This window comes from Suricata suricatta, chromosome 4 (assembly GCF_006229205.1).
Source record: "Suricata suricatta isolate VVHF042 chromosome 4, meerkat_22Aug2017_6uvM2_HiC, whole genome shotgun sequence".
Lineage (NCBI taxonomy): Eukaryota > Metazoa > Chordata > Mammalia > Carnivora > Herpestidae > Suricata > Suricata suricatta.
Window position 1 is genome coordinate 77,796,047 of NC_043703.1, and position 25,118 is coordinate 77,821,164.

General features: G+C 36.9%; 1 protein-coding gene across 2 annotated transcripts in view; it reads left to right on the plus strand.

Moving 5' to 3' along the window:
• PSPC1 (paraspeckle component 1) overlaps window positions 1–25,118 on the plus strand; it is a 75,244-nt gene that overhangs the window by 12,839 nt on the left and 37,287 nt on the right. For both annotated transcript variants that reach the window (XM_029937016.1, XM_029937017.1), the window contains exons 3-5: window positions 7,734–7,829; window positions 11,767–11,963; window positions 20,100–20,184. In XM_029937016.1, coding sequence (XP_029792876.1) covers window positions 7,734–7,829; window positions 11,767–11,963; window positions 20,100–20,184 — 378 coding nt within the window. The remainder of the gene's footprint in view (window positions 1–7,733; window positions 7,830–11,766; window positions 11,964–20,099; window positions 20,185–25,118) is intronic.

The following is a 25,118-nucleotide window of genomic DNA, read 5'->3' on the forward strand; positions in this document are numbered from 1 at the left end:
GATTAATTGGTGAGGGTTGAGGGGGGGGGGGGAGGGGAGGGGGAAAAGGTGTTGGTAATGGAGGAGGGCACTTGTGGGGAAGAGCACTGGGTATTATATGAAAACCAATTTGACAATAAATATTTAAAAAACATAAAAAAATAGATTTGAAAAAATAAAAGTTACAGCTAGGCATTGGAAAATAATTACGTCTTACAGGTTGCTTTTAGTATAATTTAAAAACAGTTTTGAGAGAATGGGCAAGGTGTTGACATTGTGTTATCTGTTCTATTTCATAATCCTGATCATGTTGGATTTTGTATTTTTCAGATAAGAAAACTGCCCCAGAGATGTTAAGTAATTTGTGTAAGATTGCACAACTAATAATTGGTGGATTTTTAGTCTGCCACATGCCTTTCTTTTCATACTGTGATACAGGTGGAGTGATTTATTTATTTATTTATTTATTTTTTATAGACTCTTCCTTGCTCAGGAACTTTGTTGTTAGCTAAACCTTCTAATGTAGCTCATGAGATCATGTTCTGAGCTGAAATCAGTAGTCGGATGCTTAACTGATGCCAGGTGCCCTACTTTTTGTTTTTTTTTAATTTTGTATATTAGGAAAGATTTAAAAATACCCATTAAGTGAAAGTTACATCACATGAGTAGTTTGTAACTCTCTGGTGTTGATGGAAATTGATCACTGTTTCTTGGAGGGATTTCTTTACTAAGTATAAAAAACTTAAGGTTTTTATAATAGAGGTATATTTTAAATAAGTATTTGACTTAAAAGTTGGGTATTATCACTTTATATCTGGTTTATTATTATTGGCTAAATCTAAATTTCTTAATAGAAAATTGATTAAGTATATTTTATTTATAGTGGATTAGTGTGTAATTTTTTAAGAATAATTCATGACATCAGGAAATGCAACTCATGAAAAGAATTCTTTTATTATTATTATTATTTTTTTAAGTAGTCTCTATGCCCAGTGTGGGGCTTGAACTCATGACCTTGAGATAAAGAGTCACATGCTTTATGAACTGAGCCAGCTGGGTGCCCTGAAAAACTTTTTTGTTATTTTTTTTGTTTTGTTTTGTTCTTTTAGAGAGAGAGAAAGAGCATGAACAGGGGAGGGTCAGAGAGAGAGGGAGACACAGAATCTGAAGACAGGCTCCAGGATCTGAGCTAGCTGTCAGCACAGAGCCTGATGCGGGGCTTGAACCCATGAACCGTGAGATCATGACCTGAGCCTAAGTCAGACGCTTAACCGACTGATCCACTCAGGCGCTCCTGAAAAACTTTTTTAAAGGGAAGTATATACCACAGAAAAGAAAGAAACAAGTAGTTGTTAGAAGTTCAGGGAAATGGGGCATTCATAGCTAATGAATTTGGGATTTGTTTTTGGGGCCATGACAGTGTTCTGTTGTTAGATCATGGTGAGGGTTACACATATTAAAACCCATTGAACTGTATACTTTAAAATGGTGAGTTTTATGGTATGTGGGTTATATCTCATTAATGATACAAAAAAAACCCTAAACAGATTGCAAACTCCACATCTGTTTATGGCAGAGCATTTGGCTATGCATCTGTCCTAACTACTGTTCAAAAACTTAAGTGAATTCATCATATGGATAAATATATATAGGGGTGTGTGGCTGGCTCAGTCCATAGAGCATGTGGCTCTTGATCTGAGAGTCATGAGTTCAAGCCCTATGTTGGGCCTGGAGCCCATTTTTTAAAAATGTATATTTACTTTCTATAAATAAATAATGTAGCAAGTAACAAAAGGGACACAAGACTAACAGATTTGTGTTAATAAACTGATCAGAAAAAAAGACTGGAAATAAAAATGTGAGTATGTCAGCAAAAGTTATATTTGATAAGTGTGCTTATAGGCATATCTTGGACGTCCTTGGTTTCATGGTTCACTAATTGGACTCAGACGTAGCATATAGCTTTATGTCTAAGATTTATCACAGCAAAAGAATACAGAGCAAAATCAGTAAAGGATAAGATGCACACCAGATAAAGTCTGGAGGAAGTTGGGTATAAGCTTTCCAAGAGTCCTTTTTCAGTTGAATTGGAAAAATACTTGGCTTAATTCTGTCAGCAACTAGTTGAGGCAATAGACTGAAGTGTTAACTATCAGGTGAAGTTCAACTGATCCTAGTAGTAAGTCCATAGATAGGGGGCGGGGTGGAGGGTGGTCAGGTTTTTAAGTTCCCACTTACCTGGCAAAATACCAGAAGTTTTTCCATGAAAGAAAAAAAACTTCGATGGCTTGTGTTTAACATAAACCACATTGTTTACACAGTTTGGGCACAGAAAACCAACTTTATCTGTTAGCATGGTGGGATGGCTTTTTCAGACCTATTTTGTTAACTCTTTCTGCACACAAGTGATTGAGCCATTAATTTTTTCATGCCTTTTCTATCTTATATTCCTACTTGAAAGGGATTACTTTCCCATCATTTTATTTGCTTTCATCACATCTTTCCATTAAATGGGGTTCTTTTAGATTCAGAAAAATACTGTAATATTGCTTTTGCTTTAATTTAGAAACACAAATGGTGGGGCGCCTGGGTGGCTCAGTCGGTTAAGCCTCCGACTTCGGCTCAGGTCAGATCTTATGTTCATGGGTTCGAGCCCCGCATCAGGCTCTGTGCTGACAGCTAACTCAGAGCCTGGAGCCTGCTTCTGGTTCTGTGTCTCATTCTCTCTCTGACCCTCCCCCTCTCATGCTCTGTCTCTCTCTCTATCAAAAATAAATAAAACATTAAAAAAAAAAAAAGAAACACAAATGGTATCTAAGCATACCTGCTGGTGGTAGAAGTATAAATTGCTATTTACCTTCCCAGAAGAGCACTTGTAACTTATACACCATCAGTGTCATTCGGGTCCAGTTTTAGTTTTATACTTTATTTTTTGAGAAGTCTTAAGTATTTGTGAAGGTTGATATTTTATTATTTATTAGAGGTCTTCAGAAGAACAAAAAGAATATTAAATAAGCTATTTTCCCCTAAAATTTACCATATGGGTCTTGGGTTATTTTATAATCTAAGATAACATAGGTCTTAGTGATTTTACTTTTCCTCTGTCATAAAACTTACTTCATTATTCTATTAATTCTTTATCATTCATCTTCAATTCTCAACTATATTAAAGACTAAAATTGAAAAAACCTGGCAAAATGGTGTATGTATATAAGAATTCAGTAGCAAAACAAATTGTCTTTACATAATCCTTTTTTTAATATCATACAAAAAGGTGCATCATTTTTTAAGTCACCATGTTTTTAGTATTGTCTATAACACCTTGTTCTCACCATTCTGCTTCTAAAGAGATGTTTGAATAAGTGAGGAAAGATTAGTCACAAATATGTGTTTTGTTTTTTTTTTTAAGTTTGTTTATTTTGAGAGAGAAAGACACAGGGTGAGTGGAGACAGACAGAGAGGGAGAATTCTAAGCACTGCCAGTGCAGAGCCTGATGCTTTGAACTCACAAGACCATGAAATCGTGACCTGAGCCGAAACCTAGAGTAGGATGCTTGACTGACTGAGCCACCCAGGTGCTCCAGTCACAAATATGTGAATCATTGTTTCATTTTAGAGAACATAGAAACCTTAAATGTCCACCAACAAGTATGGTTAAAAAATTATGGTGCATGCATACAATTGAAGTGGTGCCATTTTATATTGAGTGATAAAGGATGTCTGAAGAAAGCATGGATAGGTGATTCATTCTGTGTGAAATTATGTAGATGTATCTAGCAGAAAGGAAAATCCGAAGAGATGTTCATGAAACATGAACAGAGGTCCTTTCCAAATGGTAGGACTGACTGGCTTCTATAAAACTTACTATGGAAAATTATCCAATGATGGATTAATTTAGGGGTAGGGTGAGGAAAAGAAGAAACTACAGATAAGAACCTCCGGATTTAGCATTAATGGCTGACTATTTTGCTTTGTTTCCTTTTCATCTTTTTACTTATGAAATACTTTCCTACTACTAAAAAGTAAATTTAGTAATTATGCCTACAAACGGAATTCATGTTAGGTTTAAAAAATTTGGGGGGGCGGTGCCTGGGTGGCTCAGTTGGTTGAACATCCGAATTTGTCCCAGGTCATGATCTCACTGTTCTTGCGTTTGAGCCTTGCAATGGTCTATGAGCTGTTAGTGCCAAGCCTGCTTTGGATCCTGTGTCCTCTTCTCTGTCTGCACCTCTCCTTCTTGTGCTTTCTCTCAAAAATAAATATAAGGGTGCCTGGGTGGCTCAGTTGGTTAAGCATCCGACTTTGGCTTAGGTCTCGATCCATAGTTTGAGCCCCGTGTCGGGCTCTGTGCTGAGAGCCCAGAGCCTGGAGCCTGCTTCAGATTCTGTGTCTGTCTGTCTGTCTGTCTCTTTCTCTGCCCCTCCTTTGTTTGCTCTCTGTCTCTCTCTCAAAATAAAGACATAAAAAATTTATAAAAAAATAAATTAAAAAAACACAGTAAAACCCAATCTTTTTTTTTTAACACTGAAAGATCAAAATGAAATAAACAAGATATGTGAGATAATAGACAACAGGAATTTTTATAGGAAGTGGTGCATATAGTGAAACTATGAATGTTCACATTTTAACATATAACCCAACAAACAAAAATAAGAGTCTCTTAAGGACGTCTTTTGAACACTACACGTGGTCTTTTTGTTTTATGTAATGTGATGAATGTGGTTGTGGCTGACTGATCTTTGCTCACTTATTCATATATCTATTTAGAAGTGGAATACCAGGTATAGGTATAAATATATAACATTTGTATATATTGATTAAATTCTGTCTCAGAGGGCTGTATTCACCCTAATGTTTTGTTTGTCTGGTGGCCCATATTTGTATGTTGAAAATTAATAATTTTTGGTTATGGACAGTACAGTACAGTGACTTTGGTTACAGAGAGTACAGTAAAGATGTCATTATATTTTCTAATTTATCATTTCCTTGACTTAATAAAATTAATCTTGTCATTTCTAAGTAATTGTGTCATGTTCTGAGTGTAAATGATTTCCTTAGTATGTTTTTCTTGGGTGGTAGTGTCCTTCTGGTATTGAACTAGGGTGGGTGTGTGAGTGCCAGTGTGAGTTTATTTCTTTGTTGGCCTTGCTTAGGGTATAGTTCTTATCTGGCCTCCATTATTTTTCTGATGTTTGGGGTCCTGCAGTGGCTTCCAGTGGGTAAGTGGCCCATATAGTGTGCATCTTCTTCATTGTCCCAGGGCTTTTGTGGGTCCTCTTAGAAGTAACACGCCCTCCCATGGGCTCAGGAGCTCTGCTGCTTTCTTACACTTGCATATGATCTTTGAGGCTGTATTTACTCACTCTCTCTTTTTTCTTTTTTAAAGTAGGCTCCATGCCCAGTGTGGAAGCCAGGATGGGACTTGAACTCACAACCTTGAGATCAAGAGTCAGACATTTAACCAATTGACCTACCCAGGTGGCCCTGTATTTACTGATTTTTTTTATTACACTTTCATTTTTAGATGTTGAATATGCGGTCTCACCCTTAAAATTGAGGCCTGTAAGGCTTCTTTCTTTTGGGTTCCCACTCAGTTTATTTGAGGTGTCTATAATCTCATTGTCTTCACCACCCCCAAGGTATTCGCACCTGCTTCTGTTTCTTTATCTCTCTAAAATGTCTTCACTAGCAGAAGAATATTTTTTTTTAATAAAGATTTTAAGGAATCTCTACACCCTACGTGGTGCTCAAAACTCATAAGCATAGGGGCACCTGGGTGGCTCAGTCAGTTAAGCGTCCGGCTTTGGCTCAGGTCATGATCTCATGGTTCTTGGGTTTGAGCCCCACGTCGGGCTTTGTGCTGAAAGCTAGCTCAGAGCCTGGAGCCTGTCTTTGGATTCTGTATCTCCCTCTCTCTCTGACTCTCCTCTGCTCTCTTGTCTCTCAAAAATAAAAAATTAAAAACAAAACAAAACACACACACACACCTAGTTGCATGCTCCAATGACTGAGCCAGCCTGGTGCCTCTTAGGAATCATTTTTAATAATTATTTTTAATAACAGCTTAGGATTTAAAGTCTTTGTTACTCTCAGTATCTTTATTTATTTGTAATGGGAAGCTTTTGGAATCCAGACAGCCCCTTTACTTCTTAGCTCTTATATTAAAACTGCAAAAGTTAGGTGATTTATTTCTTTCTGAAGGCAGACTGATAGCAACGAAATTTGTTTTGTTTTGTTTTAAACTTAGGCAAAGATCTTTTATTTGTGGTTAGGCCTACATAGTTCCAAAAAGTAAACATAATGAATAAAATACCTACAAGTACTGGAGGAGGTGCTATGTTATCAGTAGAAAGTACTGATCATAAGAAAGCTTGATGTGGATCTTCACCTACGGAGGATGGTTCAGTCCTGTTAGATGAATTTGCTGTATTTTGATTGTGATAATTGGGAGGCAGGGGCAGGAAGAACCAAAACCTCTTCTCCACAGGAACAGGCAGCCAGACCCTCCAGGGGTATTATTAGAGGTGACATGAAGTTGACTGTGATGGTGGCAATGACAACATTTCCAGCTGTGACAGTGACAGTGATGTCATCACCAACAGTGTGACAGGATCTATAAATCCTTCAGGTGCTTCCCATCCCATCTAATCCCTAATCCATTCCTTGGATAGGCCACCACATCCATAGTCACAAAAATGAACCCAGTGCATTCAGTTATCACTGAAAACACATCAGTCTGGTATTTGCTAATTTGGAAAAAATGATAAAGATACTGTTGGATCATTTTAGAAATGAGTCCATTCAAAGCTACAAGAAAATGTATAGTTTATAAAACAAACATGGGTACTTTTGGTGGGGTAGCTTTTAAATCTTGCTTGGTTATAAAATCCTTACATAGCTAATAATAGCGAGGAAAATTTTAATATCAGCATATCATCCACTCTATTTCCTTTCCCTGTTTTGTCTTCCTGGATGAACTTTCCCATCCTTTTGATTTACTTAGGGAAGTAAAAAGGAAGGTTTACAAGTCATATCTTTGATCATCCATTCTTGTTTCTGCCTTCCCCCAACCTCCACCTTGAATGTGTTATCTTCTGGCTCCCTCTTCTTTTTGCTTGGCTGCTTGACCAGTGTGTTTTAGATGTCATTTTAGGTTTTAGGAAGACTTTTCTGAACAAGACTGGTTAGACACACGGAGACTGGGAGGTGGTTGAAGATGGCAGTTTGGGATGGTGGGATATGGGGATAATAATTCCACGTACATAAAACATGAATTAGGTGCTCATTTTTTTCCATCATGCTTTTTAAAAATTAACTACAGTGGTTATGTGGATTCATAGTTGTTGATTTACTCCTCAGTCATCTTGAATAGGCAGTGCTCTAAAAATAAGCATTCATTTTTAACTTTGATCATTTCTATCTGGCACAGCAAATGTTTAGTCCCTAATTTTGAGAGTATATATGGGGGGGGCTGTGCCTTGGCGGTTGGGGCATTTGAGCCCTATGTCAGGCTCTGTGCTGACAGTGCAGAGCCTGGAGCCTGCTTTGGATTCTCTCTCTCTGCCCCTCCCCGGCTTGTGTGTCTCTCTCATAAATAAACATTTAAAAAAATAGAGTATATATGCTAACTTCTGAGATATTTTTCTCAAGAAAGAAATTTCCCAAGTATCTATCTTGGAATTATTATCAAGAGTTTCTAGGAGGATGTTAATTCTAGACATTGTACGAATTCTTATGCTTTTTTACCTATCCAGGACCCCTCGTCCAGTCATTGTGGAGCCTATGGAGCAGTTTGATGATGAAGATGGCCTGCCAGAGAAGCTAATGCAGAAAACTCAACAATATCATAAGTAAGATTTTAGCAATGATGATATTTTTAGATATGTACAAGGATATTGCATCACATTTGGTATCAAGTATTGTTGGATTATAAGGTTTTCTGTTCAGTCATATAATCTGGTTAATAGAGTGGACTGGTCTACATGGAATGCTACTTTTTATATAATGGATAGAACATTAACTTAAAAGTCTGTTTTTATAACTGGAGCAGGGGTGGGTAACTAGATGGAGACTGCCAGTAATTATGTCAGGAATAATATAATCTAGATATGATGAAAATATTTTTTTAATTAGTATGCTTTAGTTATATTACATGTTAAAGGGAGACTTTTGGTGGGGGTAAAGCAGGGGGATCCTAGTTAGATAATAGCATAAGCACTCTTCTTAGTGGTAAAAAAGAAAAATAGCCCGTTTTCAAAATGTGTATTTTTATTGTACTAGTTTTTTTTTTTTTGCTTGATATGATAGGAATGTTTTTATGTAAGTTGCCTGTATGAATATATTGTGTTGGTTTTAACCAGTCACCTGTTCATTATAATAAATCATATTTGATTGCATGCAGTCAGCTTTTGTGCTAGGCCCTATTCTGGGTGCTCTCAGTGCAACTTTGAACTGTATCTGCCCTCCTGGTGCAGACATTTCTGGTGGTGGAGTTAAACAAGAAACAAGGAACAAAAAATTATAAAATCTATATTAAAGGTTAACATGATTTATATGTATGGTGTAAAGGCTTAGATCAAAGGCTATGCATTTTTAAAGTTGATTAATACTGGCAAATGGTTTATCCAGAAATAATAAACCAATTTATACTCCTTGGTATGTATAAAGGCATTTTTCTTCATCATGACAAAAAAATGGATGTTTTGATTTAAGATTTGATAGTTGATGTTCAAAACGGTATTTTATTTCTATTACTTTAATTAGTGTTTTTTTATTATATTGCAGTTGAATATTTTTCTTTGTGGTTGATTTGAATGAGAAATATGAGTGCTCCTTACATGCTTGGTGCAGATGTTTTAGTGAACAAAATAGGACATAAATTCAGGTTATGTCAGGGTAGTAAGGAGGGTAAACAGTATAAAATAGTAAAACAAACGGCAGAAAGACAAGGGAAAGTGGATACTGTGAGCTGAGTGGTGTGGCTCTTTGTATAGGTGGTTGGGGAGCCTACCTGAGTGAGTGGCATTTGATTAACAGCTTGAAGGAGTGGGGAGAAAGCTAGCTATGTAGGTCTCAGAAGTGAATGGAATAGAGAATAGTGCTTTCAGCAGAGGAAATAGTAACTATAAAGTCCAGGAAGGAAGACTTTGGAGAGTTTCTAGGAACAGTAGAGAGGCCAGTTTAGCTGAAGCATGAGGAGTGCAGATTGTTGTGCCTTGCTGGGTACTGAGCTGTTTCTGGCTTTTTGTATTGTATGAGAAAGGAATGAACAGAGTAGTGACCTAATCCTAAATTTAACAGAAGCTTTTTGGCTGCCGTTTCAAGAATAGATTGTCGGGGGTGGAATTGGGGGAGATAAATGAGAGGAGCTCACAGTGGTGATGGTGAGAGGTGGTCAGATTCTGGATAGATAGAGTTTGAAAATAGACTTTGGATTTTGCTCATGGATGTGGGAGAGAGAGAGCTAAAAAGCGTGATTACATGGTTTTTGGCCAAAGTAAGTGGAAATATGGAATTTGCTAATGATTGTTCTGGAGATTCCTTTAGTAGGAGCAGTTTGGGGGGAAGCAGTTCAGGAACTGTGTTTTGGACATGTTAAGTTTGAAATGGTTTTGAACAGCCAAGTGGCGATGTCAAGTAAGGAGTTGGATTTGCATCTGGAATTTAGATGAGCTCTCTGGGCTGCAGTTACCACGTGATAGAAAACTGTGTCAGAGGATTGAACACTGGAATACTACAATATATAGAGTATATTTGGAAGATCAGAAGGAATCAGCAAAGACAGGAGTGGGAATAATCATTGATGTAGGGCCATCAGCCAGCAGTGTGTCCTTGAAGCAAGGAAAGAAAGTATTTGAGGGGACAAGGATCAGTTATAATCCAGCCAGTTAAAAAAAATCTTTTTAGTGTTTTATTTATTTTTGAGAGAGAGACAGCATGAGCAGCAGAGGGTCAGAGAGAGAGGGAGACACAGACTCTGAAGCAGGCTCCAGGCTCTGAGCTAGCTGTCAGCACAAAGCCTGATGCAGGACTCGAACCCACGAACCATGAGATCATGACCTGAGCTGGATCCAGACGCTTAACCGACTGAGCCACCCAGGCTTCCCCAGAACCAATTTGATTTCTCATATAATGTTATTTTTCAAAGACTGTGATTTCTTAGACGCTTGACTTTTTTTCTGGTTATAATTTATTTACTATTACAAATTTGAACTAGAGCATAGTTTTGAAATTCAAGGATTAGAGAACTGGAATTATAAGGGTGTTACAAAAAGTGGAATTTATATGCATATAGGAATATTTGCTTATTATATGATGATTTAATTAACCCAGCAAACCTTACAAGATTTCATTATATTTCCAGTTTTACTACTAAAGAGTTATTCTCTGACGGGAGCATAAGAGCCATGATTCAAATTTAGTTTAACTCGCCAGATTCATATTGTTTCAGTAGTGTTTCCCTGGAGAAAATGAAGATTTTTAAAATATTTCCGATTATAGTCTAAGTCTGACTTAGGAACTATTGAATAATAAATAATTCTTTCAGGAAAATTAGTACATGATTGATTCCCCCCAGTTTCCCCCTTTCCCTGTCAGTATTTAAAAAAGAAATGTTCTGCTTTTTAGGTATAGAATACCTAGATCATGGTAAACTTTGATTTTTTTTTTTAATGTGCCTCTGAAAATATTTGAAGCTGCTTCTTGTGACTGCATCTTTTGCTCTGACAACCACCCGCTTTATCTCCAAATTTGTCTTACCTACCCATCTTCCCCTCCCCACCCTAAATGAAAGTTAAGATTTACGATTGCAGAGGATCTATATTTCTTGTTCTTAAGACATCTGTCCTTTTATTGGTGGGGTACATATTATGTTTTTACCAATATTTTTTATTTTATTTATTTTCAAAAGTTTGTTTATTTTGAGAGGGGGAGAGACAGAGAGAGAGAGAATCCCAAGCAGGCTCTGCACCAGCAGTGTAGAACCATGAGATCATGACCTGAGTTGGATGCTCAGTCGACTGAGCCACCCAGGCACCCCACCAGTATTTTTTAATAGAAGCTATTATAGACCAGAATAATTGAAAAAATCCTTTGAATTTCAGGTGCATTCATAGGTGTGTTTTTTTTTTTTTTTTGTCATTTGCTTGCTCATCTTTTATTCATTCATTCAAGAAATAAATACTAAATATACATAGTGTGCCACATAATATGCTAGGTATTTAAGGTATAGCATTTAACATTCATATCCTTACTGAGTTTATAGTCTGACAAGGGAAAACAGGTATTAAATAACTACGATTTTAATAAGTTAGGTCTTTATTTTTTGTTGTATCCAATTAACGTGGTACATAACACTCTATAAACTATGTGCTTTTATTACCATGCCTAAAGGTTACTTTTAGAGAACAACTTTGATTCTAGACAATTTATTAGGGGATATTTGATTCATGGGTTGCACATTGCCTTATGTAAAATTGTTGAGTGAGAACCAGAAAGGCCTTATTGAAGGTGATGATTAGGGGAGTGCAGCCTGTAGGTTGTATCAGATTGCTTAGGTTTGAATCCTGGTTCTGTTCTTACTACTTGGGCATCCTTGGGCAGTTTCTTAAACTCAGGCTTGTTAAAACATGAATTACCGTATTATCGTGAGATAATTCATGTAGAGTACTTGCCCAGTACAGTGCTATGAACATTGTAACTGCATGTTAAATGGTAGTCCTTGCTATTCTTATGTGTTGTTTTGCCTTTTAAACATAGATTTCTGTATGTTTTCAAATGTAAACTTAGGGAAAGAGAACAGCCACCCCGTTTTGCTCAACCTGGGACATTTGAATTTGAGTATGCATCTCGATGGAAGGCTCTTGACGAAATGGAAAAGCAGCAGCGTGAGCAGGTTGATAGAAACATCAGAGAAGCCAAAGAGAAACTGGAAGCAGAAATGGAAGCAGCTAGGCATGAACACCAACTAATGCTAATGAGGCAAGGTAAAAATGGGTTTTCATATAGATACAGTATGGTTTTTCTTTCCTTAAGACTTGTTATATTTTGCAGTGATATCTATTACTATTTAAGTTGCCATTTAGGAGTTAGAAGATATAGCTGGGACTCATTGTTGTATTTGAACAAAATCTTCCTTTTCCACGAGAACTTCATTAAAAAAAAAAACCAAACCACAGAACCTATTAAAATAAGTTTTATCTATATTCTGCCAAAAAGAGAAGCACAGTGGGTAATTCTTGGTATGTAGATTTGGCATAAGTCATACATATATCAAGTGTTGTACACCTGACACTAATATAACACTATGTTAACTAAGTGGAATTAAAAATTTTTAGAAGTTCATTTATTTTGAGAGAGAAAGGGAGAGCATTCACACATGTGCATAAGCACTGGAGGGGCAGAGTGAGAGGGAGAGAGAGAATACCAAGCAGGCTTCATGCTGTTAGTGCAGAGCCCATTGTAGGGCTTGATCCCCCGAACTGTGAGATCATGATCTCAAATCCAGAGCCCTTGGATGCTTAACCAACTGCTCTAATGATGCTCCCCTAAAACCAAAACTTTACTTTTATATTTTTAAATTTATTTTGAGAGTGAGAAAGCATGAGCAGGGTAGGGGCAGAGAGAGAGGAAAGAATTCCAAGCAGGCTTCACACTGACAGTTCAAAGTCTGACTCCAGGCTTCGTCTCACCAACCATGAAATAAGAACTTGAGCCTAGATCACGAGTTGAGTGTTTGGCTGACTGAGCCACCCGGGCGCCCCTGGGGCTAACGGAAGTTTTAAGACCAGTCATAGTGAGTGAGAATTTATTTTTGTAGTCACTGGTCAAATACTGAGCCACAAGACAAGCTGCTTAAATATTTGTAGAAGCTCACTTCTTTCCTTTCCGCTTGCTAAGTTTCTTTTTATTCCTATCTTTACTGTTTATCTTTCCCCTTCTTTTCTTTAGTTCTCCACATAATTTCTAGTAATTCCTGCCATTTTTTCAACTATCCATAATTTGTTTCCCGTCCTGTTCCTCCTTTTACCCTCCCCTTTCCCTTCTCTGCCCCTTCCCTTCCCTTTCCATGAGCGAGTTGGGGGAAGAGGGGCAAAGAGGCAAAGAGCTAGGGAGACAGGATCCGAAGCAGGCTCTGTGCTGGCAGCAGAGAGCATGAACTCACCAACTGTGAGATCATGATCTGACCTGAAGTTGGACACTGAGCCACCCATGTGCCCTATAGTTTTATATTTCTTAGAAATCTCTGATTGCTATTTTGCTGTTAACTTGTTTTTGTTTTTTAAATTCAGCATTTAGTAAACATTTATCTACCTTCTTTTTAGTAAACATTTATCTACCTTCTTTTGGCTACCCACAGAGATCAAGGCATCGTAGATGCCAACCTAGATTTCTGCCTTCTTATTGGACTTATTTGATCTTTGTCTTCTCTAAAGTATTTTTTATACTAGAGCTATTATTTCTTTAAGAGGTGAAAATGTGATCATCATTCATCTTTAAATCCTTTTGAAGAGTCTCGGTTCCTAAAAGTCCGGGGTTGTTTGTTTTTTCTGTCCAGTAAAAGTTTTTTGAACATTTATGGTCAAGTCACTGACTGTTGATGCTAATTAAATAAGTTAATAAACAAAATCCAGCTCAACAACTATAGAAACTAGTCAGGTGTTTCTGGTTTCATTTCGATTCTGAATTTAGCAGATCTGTAAGTTTACTCTTCTAAGGAAATTGAACTTATTTATATCATGTAGTATGTTTAAAGATTAAGTCTCTCTTATCTCACAGGAAATTTGTAATTGTTTTGTATTATGTGGTTGCAGGATCATTTGCTGCCTAGAGCTGGGAGAAAGGTCTTCAGTTTTATCTAGTCTGGTGGTTTTATGGTTTTAAAGTTTGGTTACACATCAGAATCATCTTGGAAATTTTTTAAAATTTAGTTTCTTGGGCCCCATAATTGCTCTAGTACTTCTCTCCAATATGGATAGTTATCTGCGCATAGCCTGCCGGGCACTCTGCCACTGTCCATGCCATAGTTTTAGGCCATAACATTGATTACATATGAAGCATTTATACTACTCTAAGATATTTGAAGACACTGAGGTATTTGAGGATATAATGTTGACAAAGAGCAACATTTTTTTAGGCCTCATAAAGCTCTTAGCTTATAGAAGATTTACCTCATCCTGAAAGACATTTATGTTTTTATTTATTTTAATGTTTATGTTTTAGAGGGTGGGGGGGACAGTGTGAGCAGAGGAGGGACAGAGAGAGAGGGAGACACAGAATCCAAAGCAGGCTCCAGGCCCTGAGCTGCCAGCACAGAGCCTGATGTGGGGCTCAGACTCAGCTGTGAGATCATGACCTGAGCCGAAGTTGGATTTGTAACTAAGCCACCCAGGCACCCCCATTTTGACTTCTGAAGCAGAGTAATTTTGCAGAGTTATTTCCCCTGAACTTTTATTTTTTTCATTGCTTTTTTTTATGTTTCTTTATAATCCCTTTATCAATATTTTTGGTTTATAATATTAGAAAAACACATTAGTCTATATTACTCCTTCTGCATTTTTACTTTTGCTGAAGTACATCTTGTATTTATTTCAGCAGACATCTGCCGGTAATTTGTTACAGTGTTTGTTTCAGTGTCAGTTAGTCAAAATTATTTTTACTTTATAGTTTTCTTTTGTCCTACAATTTTATATTTCATACAGCATTTCCAAGGATGTGTTAGGGTGGTAGAGAGACTTTAGGTAATCTGTGTTCTGTGGCTGTGCAGAAACAGAAACAGGGATCTCTGGTTGACCTGTCATGGAAATAGAAACTGAGTCAGTACAGAAAATATGTCTCCTACTCTGTGCTCCCTTCTGCTTTCTTGTAGGAATCACAGGTTTCTTCTGTATTTTAAGTTTCTTTTGTATATCCCTTAATGAAAAGAAAACTTGAGCAGAGTCAGTAGAGATGTATGTGTATTTATTTATAAACAAAAATTTCCCTATTTATCTCTGTACCTTGCTATTATAATTTCTACAGAAGAACATACTTATAGATCTCAGGTGTTTTTTATTTCTTTTTAATATACTGTTTTTCAGTTTATTTTGAGAGAAGGAAAGCACACTTCTGCATGAGCTGGGTAGGGACAGAGAGAGAATCCCATGCAGGCTCAGAGCTGTTAGCTTAGACCCCGGCATGGGGCTTGATCTGAACCATGAGATCATGACTTGAGCGAAAATCCAGAATCAGGTGCCTAACCAACTGAGCCATTCAGGTGCCCTGGTCTCAGTTTTTAAATGGCTGCATGATACTCTGTTAAATGAATATAATTAGTTTAGCTCATCCTCTGTTTGATATCTAGTTCTCTTTCCAGGTTGTTGGTAAAAGCAGTGCTTCAGTGAATGTTTATGTATATATACCTTAGCAAAACTTTATGAATCTTTTTTTTAAGTGTTTGTTTATTTTTGAGAGAGGGAGAGAGACAGGGCAAGCAGGGGAGAGTGTCACAAAGAGAGCAAGACAAAGAATCTGAAGCAGGCTGCAGGCTCTGAGCTGTCAGCAGAGCCTGGCACAGGACTTGAACTCAGGAATTATGAGATCATGACCTGAGCTAAAGTCGGATGCTTAACCAACTGAGCCACTGAGGTGCCTCAGTTTTGTGAATCTTAATTCTTCTTGGATACTCCAATATATTTTAATAATTGTACTTTGGTACTTTAATAACGTTTATGTAATGTTTTCTAGATCCAAATCCCATTATACTTCAGGTTTTTTGTTTTTGTTTTTTTTCCTTCTCCATTTATTTATGATCATCAGCAATAGGAGACAGTTCCTGAATTTTCTTCATGGTTATTTTCGTGTTATCTTTGTTCCTGTAGTTATAAACTTTCAATAGATGAAATTAACTCTGAATGCATTTTGTTATTCTCTCTCCTCTTCTACCAGTGGGTTTTTATGATTATATTTTCATTCTTTATGTATGCTATTGAACTGGTAAATCAAGTATTAGAAGTATATTGTCTTTAAATATCTTAACTCCTGATAACTGAACGAAAAGAATACCATGGAAATAGACATATTTTATTCCTCTTTCATTCTCTTTTCCTCTCAGCTTTTTTTTATTTTGCATCTGAATTGTTTGGATTTATTTAACTCATTTTTTTCTTTTTCAGTATAAAAGCTGATTTTGTTTATTTTTCTTGTGTTCTAGAACATTCAAGGTTTACTCTCTCAGTAGTTTTCAATTATACAGTAATTATCAACTGTAGCCACTATGTTACACATTAAATCCTCAGGCTTTATCATTCTTACAGCAGAACGTTTTTATCCTTTTACCAGATTTTTCCTATTTACTCTACTTTCCAGCCCCTGAAAGCCACTTTACTATTTGTTTGCGTTTAAGAGTTTGATTTTTTTTTTTTAAAGTCCACAGATAAGTTCTACCATGCGGTATTTGTCTTCATTTGGCAAATTTCACTGAGCTTATTAATGCCCTCATAGTCCATCTGTATTCTTGGAAATGTAGGGTTTCATTTTCTTGTGGCTGAAATAATATTCCAGTTTGTGTGTGTGTGTTGTGTGTATGTATATAGATGTGTATTGTGTTTACATCACATCTTTATCCATTCATTCATTGATAGATCCGTGGCTTTTGTGCACGTGTTGCAGTGAACACAGAGTCACATATGTCTTCAGTACTGTGTTTTCATTTCAACTTAATGTTCTTTAATTGATAATTTTCAGTGTTTTAATCTTAACCCTGTTTTAAATAGATGAGTCATGACTTTTCATCATTTGAGGTGTATCCTCATGATTTAAGAAGGGTTCATAGAAACAACATTCCTTGTGTTCTTGCATGTTCTAAAATACTGTCTGTGATCCGTAACATTTTAAACTAGTGCTTGGAATTCATGGATCTTTTTCTGTCTTCCTTTCTTAAGTACTTGATAGCATGTTTCGTTGTCTTCTAGCATTGAATGTTTTTGTGGGGAAGTCTGAGGTAAGCCTAAATTTTTTCCCATCCTGTTGTAAGTGACTTGATCTTGATTCTTTCTTCTTAAGTAAAGTTCAGTAACTAATCCATGATATGTTCCCCCATCCCCCAATTTGTTATAAGAAAATTTACATAAAGTTGAAGGAATTTTAAAGTGTTTGCTACTTAGATTCTGTTATTAACATTTTACTACACCCTATTTCTGGTCATTCTTGTATTCAAGGTGCATCTGGTTGTACAGTATAGTGTTTCATCTTTTCCTTGGGACTAAATATGCCTTTACAATCTGTAGACTCCATGCTTATATTTCTAGAAAATAGACTTCTTAGATCGGAGAGTATACTTTCAGTTTTCATGACTTGAAGGATATTGAGAAACATTTTTGCAGTCTAGTAAATCAAACATTAAATTTGTGTGTATTCTCCTTTATTCCTTTATATTTCCATATATTTGGTATGTTAAAATTATAGATGTAATTTTATCACCTTTATCATATCAGTTTAGGTCATGATCTCATGGCTCATGACCTTGAGCCCCGCATTGCACTCTTTGCTCTCAGCAAAGAGCAAAGAGCTCTCAGAGTCCGCTTTTCCCCCTCTGTCTCCCCTCTCTCTCTGCTTCTATACAGTGTGTGCATGCACGCACTTGCTCGCTCTCTCTCAAAAATAAATAGAAACATTAAAAATAAATTAGTGTTGCAGCTGATGTCTTTATGTGTATGGATGCCTTTGGATTATTATTTTTTTAATGTTGATCTATTTATTTAGAGAGAGAGAAGCATGAGCAGAGCAGTGGCAGAGAGAAAGGGAGGCAGAGACTCTCAAGCAGCTCGGAACTGTCAGCATAGAGCCTAATGCAGGGCTCAATCTCATGCTTGTGAGATCATGAGCTGAGCCAAAATGAAGAGTTGGACACGTATATGAGTTGGGTGCCCTGGATATTTTTTTGGACAAAAATGCCTGTGACTGTGTTTTACTGGATCAAAGGATTAAAAACATTGGCGCTATATATATTTTTTATAATTTACTTCCCCAGAAGGATATTACTGTGGCAGTGTACAAATATATAAGGTTTGGTGAAATTTCAGGAACTTTACTGTTGGATTCTTTGAGCTAATTATTTTACCAGTGTTGCAGATGAGGAAATATTATCTGAGAGGTTAAAGCAGTTTTCTCAATCGGCATAGCTTAAAAGTAGAAAATCTAGTTGGAAAACAAATGTCTTAGTCCTTTATGTGGAAGAAAATGTGTATTTTTACATTTGTTGTGTGTGGTAATTTGTATGTGGTTTAAGAGCAGCGAACCTAGAAAACCATGTTAAAATTTTTATACTGGATAGACTTTCTTTGATAAAGGGTGATTATAGGACACTTCACAATCTGGCTTATCAAAGTAGGTACATATTTTTGGTGTTTGCTAGGTTTCTCCGGTAAAGTAATTACATGATAGTTGTTTGGTTCTCAGTGGTTGTACAGTGGGGTCCAACTAAGGAGTTAAAAAAAAAAACAAAACCAAACTGATATCCACCTCCCAGGAGATTTTGTCTTTAAAAGGTACTAAAGGAGTTCCGATGAGCACGTAGGTTGACCACAAATGGTCTGAGTGTTCAAAATCATTGTAGTGCTTGATGGTTTTTAAGATAGCTAAGTGTTCTCTCAGTTGGCATGTTGTCAGAATCACCTGGTCCCTCCTCCTACCTGTGTGGCTACAGTACATTTATAATCAGTCTGAATGTGTTTTTTCTTTATTAAAGTTTTATTTAAGTAATCTCTGCACGCCACAAGGGGCTCAAACTCATGATCCTGAGATCAAGAGTTGCATGATCTGACTGAGCCAACCAGGCTCATCTGTTTGAATCTTTTTTCATTGACATAATACGTAATTTGATCTGTTTTCAGTCTATAAAATGGGAAAGATAATTACCTTGTTAGGGTTAATGGTGCCTACGTTGTTATGGTTATGATGTTAGGGTAATTGGCTCACAGAATGTTAATGGTAACTGTTACTTTTTTGGTTTCTTTTTTAAGTTTACGTACTTATTTATTTTGAGAGAGATGCATGCAGGAGAGGGAGAGAGAATCCCAAGCAAGCTCCATACAGTCAGCACAAAGCCTGATTTGGGGGTTGCACTCAACAAACCATGAGATCATGATCTGAACCAAAACTAAGAGTCAGACGCTTAACCAACTTAGTTAGCCACCCAGGCGCCCCTGTTACGTTCTTAATGTAGTGATTTATTAGGGAACATTTAATCGAGACAATTTATGTTCACATTAGAAATTTCAGATAACATGATGAGGGAAAAGGGAAATTAAAGCAACTGGTAATTGTCCCAGAGTATTTTAATATTTTTAAACCCATGTGTGCATGCACACATAATTTGGCAAGATATTACAAAGATTTTTAGCACTTGGGCAAAACAAGTGAACTTTTTCTCATCTTCTACTACTCTGGAACCCCCGTTCTTGATGATACAGCAAGGATTCAGGACAGTGGGAATGCTCATCTTGTTTAAAATGATCTTGTTTATCAGAGTTCAGCCTGTATTCACCTTACAAGAATTCTCTCGTTGCTTGTTTTTATAGGAAATTGACTTTGCATAGGAGGAATCTTATGCTAATTGTATCTTGGGAGGGATATTCTGTGGGTTTTAAGCAGTATCTTATCTCCTTATTCTGTTTGTTCTACTCTTTTTTTTTTTTTTTGCCCCCATGCCCCCATCTGTTCTGCTCTTATGTGCCCTCTGCTCATGTCTCCCAAGGCATTTTTTCTGCCTCATATTTGCTGCTGAAAGCATTTTAATTTGTTTCAAAGAATGTACATGAAAATATGTGTACCATCTCTTCCATTTTTAGTATGTTTCAGGCCTTATGTGAAAACAGTTGCGCCTGTTTTAGTTTGTTAACATAAGGGCGGGTTTTATTACTGTCGTACTGTGGAGAAACAGGTGCAGAAAAGTTAGTGATTTGATTAATTATACAGCTTACAATTTTTCATGATAAGGTGATGGAGTAGACCAAAGGGAAGCTAGGTGCATGAATACGAATAAGTTATTAACTATATTGCCAGTAATAGAGACTCTATGTTTATTGATTTTAAAATACAGAAAGGGAAGGTAAAAATATTAATGTGTAGTCAATATTTTATAGATCTAATGAGGCGTCAAGAAGAACTCAGACGCTTGGAAGAACTCAGAAATCAAGAGTTGCAAAAACGGAAGCAAATACAACTGAGGTAAAAAACATCACTGTAATATGTGAGCATAACTCGTTTTCCTTGTGCGTGTTACGGATAGAATTCCCTACTGCCTATTATCAACAAGATCTACACGTTGGTAAATACAGAAAAATAACAAAATTGTTCGTTTTGACTATACTTTGGAACTACTCTATAAACTAGCAAAATTCTGTGTTATCCTTAGGTGTTTTTTTGTTGTTGTTGTTGTTTTTTTTTTTTGCTAGTTATGGACACATTGATTGCATTCACTGTGAACTGACATAAGGGACTTAGGTACTACATATAATTTGTAAGAATGTATTATGAGTTACTGAATCATTTTTCCTAGAGATGGATATATTTGAACTGCTCTTAGTTTTAGTTTTTCTTTCTTTGTGCTTCTAATAATTTGCATAAAAACGAGTTATGGAAGTGGGATACATGATTAAAAAGGGTTATGGGTATTTAAAATCTCAGTATACAATAGACAAATGTGATGGTCAACCTAAAATCTTTTATTTAAAAAAATTTTTTTTACATTTGTTTATTTTTGAGAGACAGAGACAGAGCGTGAACAGGGGAGGGGCAGAGAGAGAAAGAGGCACAGAATCTGAAGCAGGCTCCAGGCTCTGAGCTAGCGGTCAGCACAGAGCCTGATGTGGGGCTCAAACCCATGAACCATGAGATCATGACCTGAGCCGAAGCTGGATGCTCAACTGACTGAGCTACCCAGTCACCCCCAACTTAAAATCTTTTAGATTAAATAAGGATGTTTGGGAGAGTGGTTGATCCAAGATGTATAAATAAAAATTAACAGCTTTTCTTACAAGAGAATATTTAATTGTAATATATAATGAGATAAATTTTACTCTTAAAAGTTGTTAAAATTCCAGGTGCCTGGGTGGCTCAGTTGGTTAAGCATCCGACTTCGGCTCAGGTCATGATCTCACAGTTTGTGGGTTCGAGCCCCACATCGGGCTCTGAGCTGACAGCTCAGAGCCTGGAGCCTGCTCATGATCTGTCTCTCTCTGTCTCTCAAAAATAAAAATAAATGTTAAAAAAAAATTTAAAAAAAAAGTTGTTAAAACTCATATAATTAGGAAACATTATAAATAAAGCTATGAACTATTATTAAAGCACAGTTAACGTGGGGTGCCTGAGTGGCTCAGTTAGTTAAGCGTCTGACTTCGGCTCAGGTCATGATCTCACAGCTCATGAGTTCGAGCCCTGCATCAGACTCTGTGCTCACGGCTCACAGCCTGGAGCCTCCTTTTGATTCTGTGTCTCCCCCTCTCTCTCTCTCTGCCCCTTTCCCACTCACAGTCTTTTTCTAAAAAATAAACATAAAAAAGTTAAAAAAAACCACATTTAACGTTTGTTTTTATAAGTGATATAAAGGTATTAAGTGCTTATGGTAGAAAGTAACATAATCACGGGAAATAAAAAATAAAAGACAAAGTGAAAAACCTTGAATAAATGTCAAGTATGGTCTGGAGATAGTACTCAGTATATATTAATGTATTTTTTTTCTAAATTTGTGCTTTATTAAAGCAATGTATATGTGTTTCTGTCTTGGAACTACTATGATTTCACTCTAACCTACTTATTCTCAAATTATAGAATTTAACAGGCAGCATTAGCATTCTTTTTTTTAAATGTCTATTTTGAGAGAGAAGGAGTGAAGGAGTAGCAGAGGAAGAGAGAGAGAGAGAGAGAGAGAGTGCCAGGCAGGCTCTGCGTCATCAGCACGGAGCCCAATCTTGGCTTGATACCACAAACTGAGAGATCATGACCCAAACTGAAACCAAGAGTCAGACACTCCACCAACTGAGCCACCCAGGTGCCCAACATTCTATTTTCAAGTCTCTATCTCCCCTACTGGTGAATCAGAAACCATAGGAGTGGAGACCAGCCAACTGTATTTAATAAATCTTCCAGGTGATTCTAATGCATCATAAAGTTTGAGAACCACTATTTTATAAAACTCCCTGCATGGTCTCCTTTTGCCAACTTCTTCCTTGTTGCTTCTTAACTTTTTATTTTTATGTAAAAAAGTCTCTTCTACTATTACAAGAAGAGGAAACCTCCCCTCCCATACATAAAACTATGACTCCATCTTTCCCTTATGTTTATTCTTTACAGCTAGGTTTTCAGAATGAGTACTCTATCCTTCATTTGTTAAAAAAAATAAATAATTTAACCAAACAATGTGGGAGAACCCAAAGGAGGGCTTAACAAAGAAAAACAAATGGGATCCTGGCTCAGTGGAGCATGCAACTCTTGATCTTGGGGTTATAAGTTCAAGCCTCATGTTGGGTATAGAGATTACTTAAAAAAAAGTCTTAAATGAACATAGTTGTAAGTGAATAACATTTTCACTCTGAAAGGGGATGAGGAAGAAAGTAAGGAACCTAGATGACTTTGGCAATACCATCTTAACTAGAAAGTATAAGCCAATGGAAGGAAAAACAATACATAAAAATTTTAATCTAGTTATTGTTTCTCACAATGGTATGGGCTAGCAATTCTGAGACTACCTTAAAAATTTTTTTTAATGTTTATTTATTTTGAGAGAGATAGAAAAGGAGAGAGAATCCTAAGCAGGCTCCCTGCTATTAATGCAGAGCCTGATATAGGGCTTGAACCCATGACCTGTGAGATTATGACCTGAGCTGAAATCAAGAGTTGGACATTTAACCGACTGAGCCACCCAGGCTCTCCTGATTAGGTCTTTAATAGAAAGAATATTGTGTGTGTGTGTGTGTATTAAAAAATTTTTTTTTAATATTTTAACTTTTTGAAAGAGAGAGAGAGAGAGAGCATGAGCTGGGGAGGGTCACAGAGAGGGAGACACAGAATCCAAAGACAGGCTCCAGGCTCTGAGCTAGCCAGCACAGAGCTTGACATGGAGCTGGAACCCAGGAACCATGAGATCATGACCTGAGCTGAAGTCAGATGCTTAACTGACTGAGCCACCCAGGTCCCCCTATATATTTTTTAGTAAACATGTTAGCAGATACAGATAATGAAATGTAGGTTTTCTCATTGTTGGAGAAAGAAAGAGAAAGCCTGAAACTAAAATGAATCCTGTGGTGTTGAACTTGGATCAGAGGTATTGGTATGAATTCAGTGGTATTTGATATAGAAAAATATAGACGTGTATATATGTGTGGGTTCACATACATACATGTATTTCATAACCCTTTTCCACCTAGAAGCAGTGAAGCCTCAGTAATGATAAACATAGTGGCCAGATTTTTGTCTCTAAACACCATTCTGTAATAAATGGAACCAAGGCTTTGTGGAGAAGTGGTTGGTTACTGGACTGGGAAGTGCAAGATGAGCCTGGAATGTTGTGCCAGAGAATAAGAAAGTTTAGGTGTATCTTTGAGATATTTCAGGTTTGGTATCAGACCACTGGAATAAAATGAATATTGCAATAAAATATTAATTTTTTGGTTTCTCAGTACATATAAAAGTGAACATTTACACTATACTATACTGTCTATATAAAGTGTGCCAAGAGCATTATTTCTGAAACAATGTGCACACCTTAATGAAAAAACATTGATTAAAAAGTGGAGACCACTGGGAGGCTCAGGTTGAGTGTCCCAACTCCTCATTCTGGCTCAGGTCATGATCTCATGTTTCATGGGTTTGAGCCTCACTCAGGGCTTTGTGCTGATGGGGCGGAGCCTGCTTGGAATTCTCTCTCTCCCTCTCTGCCCCTCCTTTACTTGTGCTTGCTCTTTCTTAAAATAAACTTTAAAAAAGTTAACAAGAAAGTGCTAACTATCGTTGAAGTTTCAACGAATTGTAATCTTTTTGTTGGTGTAAGATATTTTCTTGAAGTTGAGGACTACTAACTGATCAGGGGGTTGCTGAATGTTTGGGAGGCTCTGGCAATTGTTTTGACTCTTCCAAATGATTTCTCTGTAGTATGCAATGCTGTTTGCTGGCGTTTTACCCACAGTAGAACTTCCCTCAAAATTGGAGCCAGTCCTCTCAAACCCTGCTGATGCTTCTTCAGGTTCATTTATGTCATATGCCAAATTCTTTGTCATTTCAACAGTCTTCACAGAATCTTCATCAGGAAAGCAGTTTCTTTCCATATCCATAGAAGCAGCTTCTCATTTGTTAAAGTTTTGTCCTGCGATTGCAGCAGTTCAGTTACAACATTAGGTTCCACTTGTAATTCTAGTTCATTTCCTATTTCCACTACAACTGCAGTTACTTCTCTAATGAATGTCTTGAACCCCTCAACTCAAAGTCAACCATGAGGGTTGGGTTGGAATCAACTTCTTCTAAACTCTTGTTAATATTTGTAGTTAGACCTTTTCCCATAAAGCACAGATGTTCTTAGTGGCACCTACAGTGGTGAAATCATTTCTAGGAGTTTTTCATTTTACTTTGTTCAGATCCATAAGAAGAATCACTGTCTAAGGCAGCTGTAGCCTTATGAAATGTATTTAAAAAAAATAAGACTTGAAAATCAAAATTGCTCCTGCTCTGTGGGCTGCAGAATGGATGTTGTTCGCAGGCTTGAAAACATTAACGTATGTGGCCACCAGAGCTCTTGGGTGACCAGGTGCATTGTCAGTGAGCAGCAGTATTTTGAAAGGAATCTTTTTTTCAGAGCAGAAGATCTCAGCAGTGGGCTTAAAATATTCAGTAAACCACATTTTAAAAAGATGTGTTATAATCTAGGCTTTGTTGGGCAATGTATAGAGCACAGTGGATTGAGCATAATTCTTAAGGGCCCTAGAATTTTCATAATGGTCAGTGACCATTGACTTCAACTTTAAGTCACCAGCTGGTTTAGCCCCTATCAGGAAAGTCAGCCTGTACTTTGAATGCAGACACTGAATTCTCTTCTATAGCCATCAAAGTTCTAGATTACACATTCTTCCAGTATAAGGTGTTTAGTCTACATGGAAAATCTGTTGTGTAGT